At 35.6% G+C, this 17740-nt stretch overlaps 5 protein-coding genes across 5 annotated transcripts; 3 read left to right on the forward strand and 2 right to left on the reverse strand.

Moving 5' to 3' along the window:
- Window positions 1-745: 745 nt before the first annotated feature.
- Window positions 746-3174, forward strand: LOC108220720 (SPX domain-containing protein 1). The gene is made up of 3 exons (XM_017394571.2): window positions 746-1114; window positions 1926-2052; window positions 2500-3174. The coding sequence occupies exons 1-3, from the start codon at window positions 836-838 to the stop codon at window positions 2934-2936; spliced, it is 843 nt and encodes a 280-aa protein (XP_017250060.1). The 5' UTR covers window positions 746-835; the 3' UTR covers window positions 2937-3174.
- A 2070-nt stretch (window positions 3175-5244) lies between these two features.
- On the forward strand, window positions 5245-6707 carry LOC108220719 (peroxidase 25). The gene is made up of 4 exons (XM_017394570.2): window positions 5245-5528; window positions 5611-5790; window positions 5894-6053; window positions 6130-6707. The coding sequence occupies exons 1-4, from the start codon at window positions 5298-5300 to the stop codon at window positions 6552-6554; spliced, it is 996 nt and encodes a 331-aa protein (XP_017250059.1). The 5' UTR covers window positions 5245-5297; the 3' UTR covers window positions 6555-6707.
- A 607-nt stretch (window positions 6708-7314) lies between these two features.
- On the forward strand, window positions 7315-9945 carry LOC108222208 (heme oxygenase 1, chloroplastic). Its single transcript, XM_017396114.2, has 4 exons — window positions 7315-7944; window positions 8956-9179; window positions 9385-9492; window positions 9606-9945. Exons 1-4 carry the CDS (start codon window positions 7530-7532, stop codon window positions 9696-9698), a joined length of 840 nt encoding a protein of 279 aa, XP_017251603.1. The 5' UTR covers window positions 7315-7529; the 3' UTR covers window positions 9699-9945.
- A 174-nt stretch (window positions 9946-10119) lies between these two features.
- On the reverse strand, window positions 10120-12118 carry LOC108221527 (UPF0481 protein At3g47200). Its single transcript, XM_017395400.2, has one exon. It carries the CDS (start codon window positions 11650-11652, stop codon window positions 10195-10197), a length of 1458 nt encoding a protein of 485 aa, XP_017250889.1. The 5' UTR covers window positions 11653-12118; the 3' UTR covers window positions 10120-10194.
- A 974-nt stretch (window positions 12119-13092) lies between these two features.
- Window positions 13093-16879, reverse strand: LOC108220192 (uncharacterized). The gene is made up of 2 exons (XM_017393886.2): window positions 16161-16879; window positions 13093-14005 (listed from the first exon to the last, which is right to left on the reverse strand). Exons 1-2 carry the CDS (start codon window positions 16764-16766, stop codon window positions 13640-13642), a joined length of 972 nt encoding a protein of 323 aa, XP_017249375.1. The 5' UTR covers window positions 16767-16879; the 3' UTR covers window positions 13093-13639.
- Window positions 16880-17740: the final 861 nt, after the last annotated feature.

A 17740-nucleotide genomic window follows, 5' to 3' on the forward strand; every position in this document is an offset into this window, starting at 1 on the left:
AGGGAGTATAAAATACCAAACACGTAATTAATTTTAAAAAATACGTGTGAATTAAAAGAGGAAATTAGAGCATGGGCCATGACACAATAGCCACCCCTACTAAATTTTAGAGACATTACATAATAAGACATAACAAGTAAAGAGCTGTCACTGGGGGCTAAGTGGCAACGAGTCAATTCTGTAATCTAAGAATTTTCAAGATTTATCTAAACTAAAATATAATCATTTTTCAATATTGTGATCGAGTAAAGGAAGGGATATTCTACATGCCTTTGGATTATCCTAGTCTGATAGTTATGTTCGGTATCAAAAAAAGATCTTTGCCCAGTTGGCGGCTTCGACCAACCAGAGCCAGGCCTCTCTAAACTCTTTTACGCTTGGAGATTTTTCAATGCACAGATTTTAAATATTATTCAAAAATTTCAAATTATAAAAATATTATTCATTGAAAATATACTCCAAAAATGCAATCATTAAGTTACAAAAACAAAAAGAAATACAGCTAGTTTTTTAATTAAAAAAGGAGATTAATTTGGATCTCTTTTAATCACATAACATGTTTTTTATAGCTATTTTTGAAGAAAAACTCTCCAAAAATGAAATAGTTATCACTTCTTAAAAAAAATCTCCAAAAAATTGATCCAACTCGCTTAGAAGCCCAGCCGAGCCGAGCCGAGCCGAAGAAGAATATACCCGATACAATGCCTCAGCATATTCCTCACACTATAAATACACTTTCTGCATTAATACATTTCTAACACTCCCCCTACCCTGTTTTTGTATACAACTCTCTGTTTCTTCTTACATTCTTGTGAAGAACAACAACAATATAAGCATGAAGTTCGGTAAGAGCCTGAGCAACCAGATAGAGGGAACATTGCCTGAATGGCGTGACAAGTTTTTGTCTTACAAGGAACTTAAAAAACGTCTGAAGCTCATCAACCCTCCTGTTGTTGCCGATGAAACAACCAGGCCCGAGAAACGTCGGAGATTCTCCGATGGGGAACGCATGTCGGATGAGGAGATTGATTTTCTTAACTTGCTGGAGGATGAGCTCGAGAAATTCAACTCTTTCTTCGTTGAAAAGGAAGAAGAATACATCATCAGACTTAAGGTAACATTTATATAATGTTATCAACAGTGTGTTTCGAGTAATGCTAGATACACCAAATTTCGTTATGCTTATTTGAACCCGAGATCATGTATAGGTACATGTCTGATGTCTCTGGTTATTAATAGTAACTAAACATATAATTTCAAAATTTCGATATAATTGAAAATCCATCTTTTTAGTAGAAGAGTTAAATTGATTTAATTATATTTTATTCAAAAGGAAGATCTGTAGAGTTGGCGTGTAATGTAAAGGTATGTTTTGTGCTGTCAGTTATTTTGGGCTTATCTTAATGTAAAGAATAACTGTACAGTGACAAAGTATATTACTTTTAATAGCTGTTTGCTAAAATCGACCTTGACAATAATCGAAAGGGTGTATTCGAATCATTGAATGGCTGGAGAATTATATACATATTTATCCACAGACTAATGAATGATATGTCTCCACACACGCCAGTGATTTTGTCAATACCTTATTCTATTTGTTCTTTGTGGCTCTGCCAACTGGCATGAACTAATGTGTCACCGTTCATCATTCATAGCTTACTGTAGTAGTATGTTGATTATCAGTTTTTGCGCTTGGATGGTTGGTCGCAGTTAAACCGGAAGAATGATTAATTCATTTTAGACTATTACAAGTTACTAATTATCTGCCGGAGTGTTTATTCTTAAAATGTGGAATGGTTGGTCCATTGAGGTTGTGATGAAGATTTATATATTTTCGGGAATGATCAGGATTTAAATTTGAAGAGGTTGTGGTTTTGCATCATTATGCAGTATGGACTTTTTTCTTATTCTTGTGTGGGTAACAGGATTTGCGCGACAGAGTAGCAAGCGCTGAAGATTGGAGCGAGGAGATGATAGACATTCGAAAGGAGATTGTTGATTTTCATGGTGAGATGGTTCTGTTGGAGAATTATAGCTCCCTTAACTATACAGGTAATTTCTATTTTAATTTCTGATTATTGCTCACAACTTGGTCACATACCTTATATCATGAAAGTCACTTAACTTTAAAGAAAAAATAGATCATTTTTTATTGGTGTTAGATTTTAGACAATTGTAGAGATCACTTGTTTGCTGTTCACAAGTCAGTTGCATAATTATAATATCATGATCATATTTTTCTTAAAAATCTTCAGACCATTATCCTTCTGTTGATGTTATATTAAAGTAGATTCCAGAGCTCACTTTAGCTAACTGGCATTCTTTTGTTGATGTTATTTTACAGTAGATTCCAGAGCTCACTTTAGTTTTAGTTGTACCAGCAAGATGTTTTGCGTTGGTATTGTGTAATTTTAACTAGCTCACTACAGGACTGAGGATTTAATTTTCTAATATTGCAAATTTTCTTGGTACAAATTGATTAACTTTCCCTATCAACAGGTTTGGTTAAGATACTGAAAAAATATGATAAACGAACTGGTGCACTCCTTCGCTTGCCCTTTATTCAGAAGGTCCTACAACAACCCTTCTTCACCACCGACTTGCTTTACAAGCTTGTAAAAGAGTGCGAGGCAATGCTAGACCGTCTTTTCCCTATGGCTGAACGAGCACCTTCCTCTGAGGTACCTGACAAGGATAATTTATCCACCTCTGGACCTGCCAAAAATGATGATTTGGTCAGAAGTGCCAAAGGAGTTTCTGATATCGAGTATGTGAAGAGTCTGTATATGAAGAGCACCATATCAGCATTACGAGCTTTAAAAGAAATTAGAAGCGGGAGCTCCACTGTTAGTGCTTTTTCATTGCCACCCCTGCAAATTAGTGGAATGGAGGATGCTTGGATTCAAACTCCGATTCTCCAACAAGAAGCCAAATAGTTAAGTAACGTTTTTAGTCTTTGAATTGCCCTGCCACATCATTTAGAGTTCGATTTTTTGCCATACTTGTTGGTCTTTTTTCCCTTGCACATCTACAATGTATGGAGTTAGATACTAATACACGAAAAATTAGTAAATTTGTAATTTTATAGAGTTTCCAGTAGACGAACTATATGTTGTCTACATGATTCTCCGCAGCGATATATCTATTATTATGTTAAATTTGAGTTGAGACTATGTGTTTGGGGATTGGTCTTGGCAGAGAATAAGCAAGTGTGATCAATATTGTGCTTGGTTAAAATGTAACAAATTTCGTCCAAAAAAATGTAAAAAATGGGCAGAGCACTGAGAGTTACAAGTAGCGGCGGAACCAGAATTTGAAATGACTGTGGTCGTCACAAAATAATAAATAATCAACATGGACTTATACGAAGAAATTTGCTGATTTTTAAGAAAAGAGTATGTTAGAGAATACAAAATTCATTGAGTTTTCTTGACTTAATCAAAACTTCAGCCCGGGTTAGCCTCTCCTAATTCCACCCCTAGTTACTTGGTACCTTACCCGGGTTAGTTTCTCCTAGTTCCACCCCTAGTTACTTGGCACCTTACCTGTGGTGGCCTTCTAAAATAATAAATTCTTAACTGATTATAACAATGGGGACTTATACGAAGAAATTTGCTATTTTTAATAAAAGAGTATGTCTGAGAATAAAAAATTCATTAAGTTTTCTTGACTCAACCAGAACTTCAGCCCCGGTTAGCCTCCCTTGGTTACTTGGCACCTTACCAGTTTTCCACCATTGCGGCAACCAAGTTTCGGTAATAACTTTGAAGTTTTATTGAACAAGGTATAGAATGAGATCTTTCCGTGATACTCCCTCCGTCCCACCAGATTCTTTACAGTTTCCTTTTTGGGATGTCCCATCCAATTCTTTACATTCAAAACTTACCAAAAATAGTCAATGGATCCCACCACTTCCCAACTTTTCCTCCCTTTTCACACTACTTTTACTCCCTTTTCACACTACTTTTACTCCACTATCTCTCTTTTATTCATTAAAAATTGACGGGTCCCACCACTTCACCCACTTTTCTTCCTCTTTTCCACTATTTTATACATATTTCTTAACCTCCGTGCCCAAACCAAACGTAAAGAATTGGCCGGGACGGAGGGAGTATAACTTAAAAAATGCTGTCAGAAAAACAAATTAGACTTGTACTGAAGGACTTCTTAGATATCTTAGTTTAGCATCTATTTCTTGTTTTTTCTTACTTCTTTGCTACGTAGTAGAGTTGTAAAATTCAGCTGTGATGCGCGAGTGCCTACTCTTGTTTGGTGGGATGCTTCTCCTTCTTGTAAGTTTCTTCTTTGCTAATATAAATGTAGTTAAGACCTGTGTCAATAGACCCCTGTTCAAATAAATTGAATCTCCATCTTGAGAAGGGGGAAAAATAATTCATCTGGAAAATGGAGAACTGTGAGAATTACCAAAACTATCGTCGAAAGCCTTTTAACTGCAGAGATCCTATCCACGTAGTCATGGCTGTATTCGGACATTAGTTTCACGTGCTATTTAAGAGTTTAACATTGTTAGTGCAGGAAACATATGCTTCTACTTACCTTAATTTTATTACAAAAGAAGTCCTTTTACAGAACCTCCTTGCGTGGCCTGCACTAGTTGTCTGAATCTTCAACAGTAAGACCTGAACCTGTTCACTGAGGTTAGTTTATCAACCCACTAGGCTACAATAAAGATCTGAATATCAGGATCATATATCTAAGCTCTTAATTTACCATTACCTGTTGAGTTATCCACTATGATAAGGTGCAAATTGTTGTTTTGTCAAGACCCTTCAGCTCACTTTTCTGATTAAAATGGGTCAAATAGTACCCAGCAGTCATATCATAATCCATACATAGGTTGTTGATCTCGGGGGTGATGTCTGAACAGAGAATTGCTGTGCTATTTCACATCTGTCGCAAAATGGGCTCGAGTGAAATTCAACAAGTTAGTAGGAAGTCCCGCAATACAAGCTAGTTAGTACTAAACACTCAAAAGATCAGAAAAAAATTGTGAACCCACAAAGAAGTATATATGAAAAATCCACTACAGCACTAATTAATCACCAGCATTAGGTTTAATAACAGTGCTTGACAGTAATAATCCACTCCACTACATACTAATGGTACTATGCGTATACCTCCACTCTAAATAGAAAAAAAAACAACGGGCGTTTTAAATTAGCAACGTGCTTGGTAATGTTTCATTGATCATCTGGAACGACAACTCTCTAGGTAGTATATATATTGAAGGTGCATAGGCTCGAAGAATCATCAATTAAATATATCAATTAAGGGCAATGGAAACTCATACCAAAGTCTGCTTTGGTTATTTATCAATCTTAATGGTGACGATCATGATGCTTTTGCAAACTGCAGAAGGTCAAGGAGGCTTAAAACTCGGGTTTTATTCTTCTTCATGTCCAAACGCTGAGGCCATAGTGCGGTCTACTGTCAAGTATTATTATGACAACGATCCTACCATCGCTGCTGGAGTGTTACGACTATTTTTCCATGATTGTTTTGTGGAGGTGAGATTATATATACTCTACATATGGTGAATAAGTACATGCCATCCTGCTGTTGCAAGTAATAATTTGAGCTCATTTTCAGGGCTGTGACGGTTCTGTATTGATTGAAGGATCATCCGCAGAGAGAAATGCCTTAGCAAACCGCGGGGCAAGAGGATTTGAAGTAATTGAATATGCAAAGTCACAAATAGAGGCCTCTTGCCCCAGGGTGGTTTCATGTGCTGATATACTAGCCTTGGCTGCCCGCGACTCTGTTGACTTGGTATGTTTCACGAACCCATCTATACTAAACTATAATAAGCGAACATAAGATATGTGTGCATAGTGCATATCTTGAATTTTTAATTTTTTTGGTCATTTACAAGAGTAATGGGCCTAGTTGGAACGTTCCTTTGGGAAGAAGAGATGGCAGAATCTCTTTAGCATCTCACGTAAACCTGCCTTCTCCTTTGGACTCTGTCGCGGTCCAGAGACAGAAATTTGCAGACAAAGGCCTCGATGATCAAGACCTTGTCACATTAGTTGGTAACTTAACCTCAACTTTATATCTCTAGATACTAATTTTTCGGTTTTTTAATCTACAAAGCTGGCGTGAGTGCAGGTGCACATACCATAGGCCAAACACACTGTCGATTTTCAAGCTACAGGCTCTACAATTTCACAAAAACTGGAAATGCAGATCCAACAATAAGCCCGTCTTTTTTACAAAGATTTCAAAATATCTGCCCCGTCAATGGCGATGGATCAAGGCCAGTGGATTTAGACATAGATTCGCAACTAAAATTCGATGTGAGCTTCTTCAAAAATGTGCGGGATGGAAATGCAGTATTAGAGTCTGATCAAAGGCTTTGGGGTGACTCTGTGACACAAAAGATAGTAAATAATTATGCAGGAAACTTCAGAGGATTACTAGGTGTGAGGTTTGCTCATGAGTTCAAGAAAGCTATGATCAAAATGAGTGGCATTGAGGTTAAAACTGGAACTGAAGGGGAGATTAGACAAATTTGCTCAAGATTCAATTACTAATGGGATGATTAATATATCATGACCAGAATTATAACGGAGCAGTATGTAAGATCGATAGGACATGTGTGAAAATCAGTCGAGCAATAAACAGTAATACTCCTGATGCTTCAAAATTTAGTAAATGACAAAGAGGTGATCCGAAATTTTTCAAAATCCGTAAGAAAATGGCTGAACTTTTAAAAAATAGCAGAATAGTGGTTAGAGTTTATTTCTGTTTTTTAATAAGGTGGCGGCCCGTCAAGGTTAAGCATCGTTAATGTAGCTCTGTTTTTCAGAAGTTGAAAAATAGTGGTTGAACTTTAAAAATAGTATAATAGTGGCCGCAGTTTATTTTTTTATTAACCCGATTCAAATTTGACCGAGCATCTCCAACCATGAAGATCCCTTAGCTAAAATTTTAGTTGTCATACCAAAAATAAAAATTATATTTAGTGGCTTCAAAAATTCACGCTCCAACCATTTCCACCTGTTATTTAATATTATAGCCAACCTCGTATGGATGGCTGTATTTGTCGATCCGCTACAGGTCTGTAAGAAAATCTGTAGGAAGATTACACATCACTTATTACTATATTAAAGTGATATATCCTATTTATAACAATTCAAAATATTAATAACATACTATTTTTAAATTATAGCCAATCAATATAATCAATAGCATCGAAGCAAAATGTCTTACAGGTCAGCAAATTTTACTTAATGTCTTACAGGTCCAATTTAGCCGACCATTATAGTCAACGCCGTTGGAGATGCTCTTATGAAATAATTTAATATACAAATACATATGCAATCTGAGCCGTTAAGTTTAAAACCAGAGTATCCATCCTGACCGTTGGCCTCGTCTACAAATCAATAGTTCGAACTTAGAAGAGTCAAGTGGCCCATACACACGCACAAAAAAAACACAGACACATAACACGCGGGGCATTGTCTTGAAACATCCATCACATTCCTCCAAGAAACTCAACATCTCCAATGGCTTCACTCTACCAATCCCATCTCATTTCTAACAAGCCTCACATCTTTTCACCCAAAAACATCAAGACCACTTTCTTATCTCCATCAATCAAGAACCATAGTTATGATTCTTGGAGTTCATGCAAAAAGTCTCTGACTTTGAAGAAAACAAGTGTAGTGTCAGCAGCAGCTGCTGAGCAGAAGCCCAACAAAAGGTATCCTGGTGAGGCTAAAGGCTTTGTGGAGGAAATGAGATTCGTGGCCATGAAATTGCATTCTAGAGATCAGGCTAAGGAAGGAGAAAAGGAGCCTCAGGGCAAGCCTGTGGCTCAGTGGGAGCCTACTGTTGAAGGTTACTTGAAGTTCTTGGTTGATAGTAAGTTGGTTTATGATACTCTTGAGGGTATTATTGCTAAGGCTGATTATCCTGAATGTAAGTTTATTACTTAAATTTGTTTCATTAGTTATGTGTGTGTGTTGTGTTTTATTTTCACTCAGAATCCTGGTTCCGTCACATGCATGGCAATTTATTTATAAGGTATCTAAATTTTTTCATATTATAGAGAGCTATATGATCAACTGATTATATTTTTTGATTGTAGGTTACTTTAACTTGAGAAAGTCTAGAAATTAGCTTTTGTAAGCAATACCATTGCAGTAGTTTTTAGAATTAGAACCTACGGGAATATATTTTGTATACATTATTTGTTTATATTACAAGGGAAGTGGGGAATAGAGAATGAGGAAGGGAGCCCATGACTTTGTCACGGGGGTAGGGGCCATCTTCATCCTATATCCTTATCATTCTACCAACAATCGCTTAAAATTTAATTAAAATGGTAGAGAATTAATATAATAATATTCATAGTGAGTAATGAGTATGAATGTAGATAATTTGTAATATATGTGTTACAAATTATTTCATCTTGGTAAAACCATTTGAAAAGAACCAAGAGGGCCATGGGACAGCTATGTTATTCCTCTCTCTCTGAGTGTTCTCTGATAAATTTCCATTAGATGATCTGTTAGATATTGATCCACAATATTGCAGTTAATCTATGTATTGTGTCAATAGGTCTGTCTATAACTTGTTAGATCTGCCGTATATGAATTACAGTACTTGGTTTTCTTTGTCTTTTGCGGATATTTTACAGAATTTTGTTCTAGGGACTACCTATAGCACATCTCGGTTAAGTATATATGTTAGTCAAGTCAAGCAATGAAACTGTGTTGTTTTATATATTTCTATGGACTCGATCCTTTTATTTCTTCACCAGGAGAAACATGTTCAATATGAAAATTTTTGGCAACATGTTCAATATGCAAGTTTTTTTTGTCTGCCAATGATTTTAACAACTAAATTATCACTTTTTTTGGTAAAGTAGATTACTGTATCAGCAATCTGCTCAGCTAACAAGTATGCACTTTTGTATTTTTGGCACAGATGCCGTATTCAGAAACACCGGCCTAGAAAGATCAGAAAGCCTGGCAAAAGATTTAGAATGGTTCAAAGAGCAGGGTCATGTCATTCCTCAACCATCTCCACCAGGTCTTACTTATGCCCAAAAACTTGAAGAATTGTCCAAGAACGATCCTCACGCATTCATCTGCCATTTTTACAACACCTATTTTGCTCACTCGGCTGGTGGTCGAATGATTGGAAGAAAGGTAACCTTCCAACTTAAGAGTTTTACTATACCATGTCCTGCTGTTTGGAATTATTGGTGTACAGGTGATTGATGATTTAAGTATGCTTCTTATTAGCATTCTTATGACAATCAGCAATTATCTATGGCTAGACATAACCATAAGACGTATATGTATAAACAATTTTCTAAGCGTAAAATGAGTGGTAATGTTCATATCTATTCAGGTAGCCGAGATGATACTCGATGGAAAAGAGCTGGAATTCTATAAGTGGGAGGGAGACTTGTCCCAACTGTTGCAGAATGTTAGGGATAATTTGAACAAAGTTGCTAAAGTAATGTTCTTAGCTGGACTTTATTTAAGTTTCCCCAATATATTCTTGTTTTAAGTGTTAGTAGCTACTGTAACTCCAGAACCTAACAGAGTATTCGTGTTGCTTTTGTGCAGAGCTGGACTAGGGAGGAGAAAAACCATTGTCTGGAAGAAACTGAAAAATCATTCAAGTACTCCGGGGATATCTTGAGTTTAATATTATCTTGACGACTAAAATTTTAGTGCTGCCCTTTAACTTGCTTCATCAATATCTGTAAGTGTTTATTTTCGTGTCCTTGTGATATCGATGCCTTGTTCTTCTTCTCTTTTTTTTGCAGTCTAACTTGGGAGGAAGATAATATCAAATCAAATCTTTTTTAACCCTGATCAGCTACATTTTGAGGTCCTAGATGAAATCAGTGGTATTGTGTATAAGTTGTACCATTTTTCTTAATAATATTTAAATTAATATCAAGTGACTTTTACTACTCTTTAAATCAATATGGTATCATGGTTCTTGATTTGCTCGACTGCTTGGACATGTGTAACATACAAACATCAATGTGTGTGTGTGTGTGTTGGACCTGTTTAGAAGATGAAATCCAAAAAATTATCTTAGCTAACAAGAGAGAATAACCATAGTCCTCAAGCAAATTTTGCAAACATTCTAAATTTTCATTTAACAACAAACTGATATCATAAGCAATTGGCTGAAACTTCAGTTTCAGTGGTATGGAGGATAATATGCACGGATAGTATAGAAAGTCTGCAAGAAAGTTAAAAGGATGACTAAAGATGCAGCTAAGAATGCTATAAAACTCCATCTGTCATGAAAATAATCTCGGTTTAAGTACTCAATAGATTCTTTCCATTCAACATACTTGATAATCGAATATCCTTTTGCTCTGCGCCAACTCCACATAGGGACTTGATAATCTTCAACCTTCTGGCACACATCAGCAAAATAGAATTCTACGTAATCAACTCCTCTGCATAAACTTTTAAAGAATTCAGAAACATCTTCAATCTCATTTGATTTTTTAATGATGCCTATCCACTCAAGTAAATAGGCGTCTTCCTTAGAACGGATTAAAGTGCTCATAAGCTTGACATATGAGGTAATAGTATGCCTGCCAGTCCCGGTATGCTCTAAAGCAATGAGATTCCTAAGTACAATATCGCATGATTTATCTAGAGTGACTTGCGGGATAGATATCTCTCCTTCCTTGAATTTTATGTCGGCTATGGACCTCCTATTGCCACATACAATTTGGAAGCCGGATGTAAAGAGCTCTTTTGCACATCTTGTGAATCCCCAAACACGATTGCTGTAACTTGTCGGTAATTTCTTTGGATAGCCAGAAACTTGGTACAACATATCCAGTAAATGATAGTATTCCCCATCCATGTTCTTTACATTAAATTTAATAATTTCATAATTAAACATAGAAACAGAACTAAACAGCAAGAAAATATAATCTTGAAGCTTTTTTGAAGACATTTCGCTAGATGGTTTGTCTGAACTTGGTATTATGTCAAAAAGCTGTTGCAGAATGACATATGGAATCTGGTTCTCGATTAGCATCAAATCATTTCTTAGAATATTCACCATTGCGAAATTATCATCATCTAGTGGTCCTAATAGGAAATTGTCTTCCAAAAATACGGGTGAAATAACAGATGAAGTAGTATCTGAATCGCTCATACCTTGTTTTACTAAAATCCTTATGCACCTAAAGCAGAGTTCAAGTATAAAACAACCATCAAGGAGTAATACCTCCACAAGTTGAGGCTTGTCTAAATTGATATCTTCAGCAAACCATGCCCGGGCCTCTTTTTCCAGTTCTGCTACGACTTTGCTACACTTATTTAATGCTGAAATTTGATGGTAGTTTTCACCAGAGACGCCATCCAACTTGGTAATATCAATCAATTCCTTATTTGATTTTACTACACGATCAATAAAACCTAACATGTACCTCCATTTGAGTTCCTCCATAGCTTGCAACTCAGGCTTGTTCCGATGAAAAGGACCAATGGCTACTATTTGAGGCGTGTATGCTTCTGGTTTTACTGCTAGGAGTTTACTGGGAACCCTACAAGTACTCCCTCTGCTCCTCAGTACACTTAACCTCGCATCAACACTTCGAATCCACTCCCAATATCTCTCTCCATACTCCATTTGAGGTTTTTCTCAATTTTTCTTATACTTTCTTGGCCGTACTATTTGTCTAGATCTCTAAGTAAACACAACACTATTTGAGCAAAACAAGTATACTTATATACTAATTTGTAACAAGTACTAGGAGAAACTTAAAAGTCTAAGTTTGAGAATTATTAGTACCTGATTTTGCACACAGTTCTCAAGTCAACTGATCAAGTTGCTTTGCCAAACAAGTTATATCAAGGAGTATATATATTAAATTCAGCTCAGTTATGTTCAATGTAAGAGATGAGGAATATACATAAACATGAGTTAGGTTAATTTAGTTGTTTAAGCACAGTTGCCCTGCATATCATTGCGGAATTCTAGGATCTTGTAGCCATGCCATGACTTCCTGGACAATTGATTATTATCCTAACAAGTCATAAGCCATAAGGCATTACAAATTATAGATGACGAAATACAGTAGACAAGTTTTGAGATATCAATGGCTATGAAAATTTGAATCGTTTATCATGTTAAATAATCCGTCGCACTAAAACCTTACAAATATTTAAATTAAATAAGTAGGGTGGGAGCCTCAAACCCGAGTTTCTCCCTACACCGGGTTCTGATACCATGTAACAAGTCACACTAAAATTTTACGAGCAGGGGATGACCTGTTTGTATATGGGAGCGGGTTGTCACGCCCCAAATAAGCTCTGGAAGAAAAGATGGTATACTGGGTGCAGTATCAATCGTATGTCATTAGTGATTTAAACAAGATAGTCGTTAATCGAAGAAATAGAAGGCTAGAATAATTAAGAAAAAATTTAGACAAGTATCACCCTGGGTCCCTATTTATATATTCATATCGCATTTTAATAAATAAATCCAAAAAAAATTATGTATTTGGTTTTAAAACCGAAACCGCACCATTTAAAATCGATACCGAATTCAAAAAACCGAACCGCGCCATGTATAAATGGTATGGTTTTGGTTTTTGATTTTGAAAACCGAATTAATATAGTTACGGTGCGGTTTTTAACCAAAACCGCCTCAAGCTCATGCCTAATCAGGGTAATATAAATACCATCCGAATTTTTCATTTTGTAAATGATATATCAAGCTAGATCACGACAACATAAAAAATACCAAGGCAACTTTCCATTTTGGAGATGAGATATCAAGCTAGATTGGGACAATATAAACACCATCCAATTTTTTTTATTTCAGAGATGAGATCTGAAGAGGCATTACAGGCTCCATACAATTTTCTAGATTCCAAAGCAAGTTGTCTTTTCAGAGCTGGTATCAAAATGGGGATTGAACTTCCCAAATCAACCCTTCTCTGGTATTACAAATTACAATACTATCTCAGCTTACCCCCTTTCCGGAAATTCACCAATATTTGATCAGCAAAGACTTAACAGACAGCAACTTTGCTAAAGCCTAATATAATATTTAGCATCTGAAACCTTAATAAAAGTATTCTCAAGGCAATCAGCATAACATATTACAGGTTTTTTTGGCTTCAGAATACAAGTTATGAAAGAGTCTGCAATTTTTACTTCTGACAGTAAAGACTCAGCAACTAGAATAGTATTCAAGACGTAACTAAACCAAAGTAACACATGAAAACAACAAAGAATGCCTATTTCTTGCCGATTACCAAAATGATGTTCAATACATATACAACTTGAATAAACTATTCCAACCTTGATGCATCGGGGCACACCTATTCAGCTCCCAGTCGGATTTTCTTGAAATTCCACCACTGGCTTGCTTTCAACAGAAGTGCACAAAAGATCAACCAGAGCTACGTTTTTTAATTTTCACTAAAGCTGACATCATTGGTGAGATACAATATTTTTTACTGTAGGATCAAAGAACAGGCTGCCAGTTAACCTGCAGAACCCTTTCAGCACACTATTAACATTTAACAAGTACTAATTACTGCCAAGATGTTTGACGCTCTAAAAGGATATGGTTTGTGTGCACTGTGCAGTGTCGGTTTAAGTATATACTATTCCTTTCTTTTGGTGCAGTGCGCATCAGTATCATGCCTTGTACAATGGTGGTAACCAACAGAATGGAGGAATTCTCGAATCTCTCTGGCACTACTGTTACTCGCTTGCAAAAGCCGCTCATCTTCCTCATATATCAAGTATGGGGCATCCTTTTCCTTTCTTGATAATAACTTTTTAGCTCCCTTTAATACATGATACTCCCAACCTTGAACATCAATTTTAATCAGAAGAACAGGTTCAGACTCCGAAATCAGTTCATCAAGTGGGATTGTCCTCACTTGAAGAGCGACCTCTTCATTGGATTTAAATGCCAGCTTTGCTCCACTGGCAGAAACTGCACTGTTATCGAGACGGCCTACCAACTAGAGTGACATGTTCGAGGGGAAAATAAGATCAGTCAAGCAAAATAAAATTGTTTAGATAGCAAAAGAAAAAGGAACAGATTAGGAATTACTGCAGAAACAGAGGAAAAAAAATATACATGCTCTGTAGAAGTGAAACAATTAAATAAAGTATTAATATGATCCACTAAAACATCTAACAAATTTCTTATTAAAATAGAGCAAACAGAAAAGATATCAGAATCATTACCAATGGTCACCATACATGTCTTCATACCTCAAGCACACAGGTTTTCAAAAGAGCGTTTGGGGACTTCAATATCATGTAAACTTACGTGGCTACATAATTTTATCACTATGCCATTTTTGGGGAACAGTTATATTCTAGCATGAGTAGAGATTACTCAGCTAGGCATCTTGATAAACTGCACTGCTTAGCTATTTAAAAGCAGTTTCCAAAGTAACCTTCTGATTTGTACACTTCACGCACTATGATTCTATGTTACCCGGACTCTTCAATTTTGCCCTCATACCCGTGTCGATCGGACATGACATGGGTGTGGGCATAGGATCTGGGTCGGATCCTTCAGTTGAAAACTAGACACTTCGATTTCCAGCAAAATAGTTCAAAATGATTTACAAAGCCTCACAACAACTTGTTTTTAGCGAGGGATGCCTATAAATTACTATTTCCATGCTATTCTTTTGATTTATGCTGTAAGTTTAAAATAAACAATTTGTATGTCTTTATATTAGTAGAAGACCCTATTATATTTATAATATATAAAATGTACGTATAAATATAAATATATAATATCACATATGTAAAGATTATATGCCGAAGCCCTGTACCCGTGCCCATTTCGGATCCATATCCATGAATCCTAAATTTAAGAAATTAAGGGTCTGACACTTGGATCTGTACCCGTGTCCGACACCCATACCCGAGTTCGGGTAACGTACCTATGATTTGCAGTGGCTGGCTAAATTATTGTATTTGATATCAGTAACGTAATTCTACAACAAGATGACTACTCAGAAATACATCATTTATCTTCATCTAGTACCGTCAAATGTCAATGATTAACCTTCAATTACTGCTTCAACATACCTGTGTAATTATCTTAATTATGTAACAGGAGTGGAGCAACAAAACTTTTATTTACTACTACAAAACTGATGTAGGAGAGTTTTAGGCGCATATCGAGACCGTAATGAATAGCAATAAAAACTTTTGCATGGTTGCATGAGCATTCCGATGAGGACCAAATGAGCATGCCGAAACAGGAACACATCACAGTAGCGAAATATTGAGGACTAAATATGGTGCATGAACATGCTTGAAGCTGCATGATCACGCCTGTTTTTATTAATATTTGGTTTTAATTAGGACTTGTTTTTATTTTATTCTGGAGTTTTATTACCCTATATAAAGTATAAACAACATGGTGATTATGTTAGTTAAAAATCTTTCATTGAATTAAGAACCTCAAAGAGTTTTTTCTTTACCTTTTCTTGCTGATTCAACAAAACTCTGGTGAATTCAAGGTATTAAGGATTTCTCGTGTAAGAATCCTTCTATGATTAACGCTTGTTTTTCCTATGCTTCCTTAACGTGTTAAAAACACTTGCATGATCTTAGAAAATGTGACAGGAGTGGAGTATTTGGACTAGTTATTATTCCACAGAGGGTCCATATTCATGGACTCCGATAGGTGATAACTGATAAGCAATTATAAATTTCACGACTAAAGTTGAATTTTGCTTCGTGCATGAAGAATGAATAATATTTACTGATATAAGCTCATAAAACTTTCAACAGAGACCAACCAATCAATAGCACAATTATTTTACTTTTCCCCAGCAGCTTAATTCAGATATATGATGTGAAAGTTTTGCTCTATGCAGTATGTATTGATATAATATGCATTAAGTTCCTCTATAAGTACCATAACATAAGTTCGTATTAAGTTACTTGCCATACTGAAACTAATTTTAACAATGACTGCCAAGTGCCAACAGTTTAATCACTTGTAAAATTAACATGCTTAATTTAGTAACCTATAGAAACTAACATATATCAAACATGAACTATAAGAGGGTACATGAAACAGATAAAGTTCGACTATTTAAGACATAAACATAATTGCAAGCTTAACTCTGATCACATAAATACCTTATGAAATGTTATATTGCCAACTCGATCAGAAGCAGCAGCCTCAAAAACAGTAACCAAATCACCCAACCGATTAAAATAAATCCCTTCACAAATCCTCTGCAAATTCTCAAACACAGGCTCAAATGCCAAAACCCGAAACCCCATCACCGCAGCAGCGAAAGAAGCCATACCCACATTAGCCCCAACATCAACAAACAACCCCATTTTCCCCTCCCCCCTCATCCTCCCCAACAATTCCTGAACCGTAACCGAAATGTCAGGCCTCCTAAACGGCTTCCCTTTCAGCACTCTAACAATGTTCTTGTGAGGCTTTTCGGGCAATGTCCCGAAATCAGAAAGAGAATAAAGAAAAGGGTATTGTAGGCCTTCAACTACAGAAGCAATGACAGGGTGAGATTGAGGTGAATTGTAGCAATCAAAGGGGTGAACTGAAGAATGAAAAAAAGGGGTTTTAAGAGAGAGTGAGCTAGAGTTAGAGTTTGATGTTTGGAATGAGAGGTAGGTGAGGAAAAGAAGCAAAGTGGAGAATAATAAAAACAGGGTCTTGGGGGCTGCTGCTAAGAGCTTAGTGGGTCTTTCTTTCCTCCAAGATGAATTTGCCATTGATGTACAAGGTCAATCTAGGGATTTTCTTGAAAGATTTGGTGAAGATGGTAGAAAAGATTGGATCTTGAGTTCTTGGGGTTTGAGTTTAGTTGATGACTTCAGTTGCTCCTTTTTCTAATTATTCAAGGGATCGTGGCATAAGAGCGAATTTTTTTTTTTTTTTTTTAATGTTTGGGACATTTTGATTGGTGCAATAAAAATAAAATAAATTCATACTCCATCTCTCCCAACATGTTTTTTACATTATTTTTTGTCACGCATTTCGAACTTCTTATAAAGTATAGTTTTATAAAACTTTTTTACTTTCTTTTTTCTTATTTGACGTTTCAACTTTTCTAAAAAAAATTAAAAATTTAAAAAAAAATTATGAAACTATATTTTATAAAAATCTCAAAATACATTTAAATAATGAGCGTAAACAATCACAAGAACAGAGGGAGTATAAATTTCTAAAATAAGATAATCACCATTCATGTCAACATATTATCATATACTCCCTCCGTTTTCAAATTCTTGACGTTTGATTTTTATGCACACTTTTAAGTGCATTGACTGCATAGCTAAAATTAATATTTTTAAAATTTTCATTTTGTGAATTAAAGTATAAGATTAATATTTTTATTTAGAAAAAAAAATTAAATATAATAATTTTAAGTATGCAGTCAAAACTCTTAAAATTGTGTGCCAAAAAATCAAACGTCAAGTATTTGGAAACAGCCGGGAGTATTATGAAAAACTAAATTTTTGACATTATCTTGGATACGAGCTCTAAAATGGTATATATAAACTATAAAGTCATTCATACAATAACATTACAAAGCCATGGGACCTTTTTTAAAGGTAGTATTTTTGAACACTTCAGCTAACTTCTGAAATCAAGAAAGTCGAAGAAAAAGATTGTGCATTTGTAAACAAGAAAGTTGGGAGGGACCAATCTCTAGCTTTAATTTCAAAGTAGTTGGACAACATCC

The sequence above is a fragment of the Daucus carota genome, chromosome 5 (assembly GCF_001625215.2).
Source record: "Daucus carota subsp. sativus chromosome 5, DH1 v3.0, whole genome shotgun sequence".
Lineage (NCBI taxonomy): Eukaryota > Viridiplantae > Streptophyta > Magnoliopsida > Apiales > Apiaceae > Daucus > Daucus carota.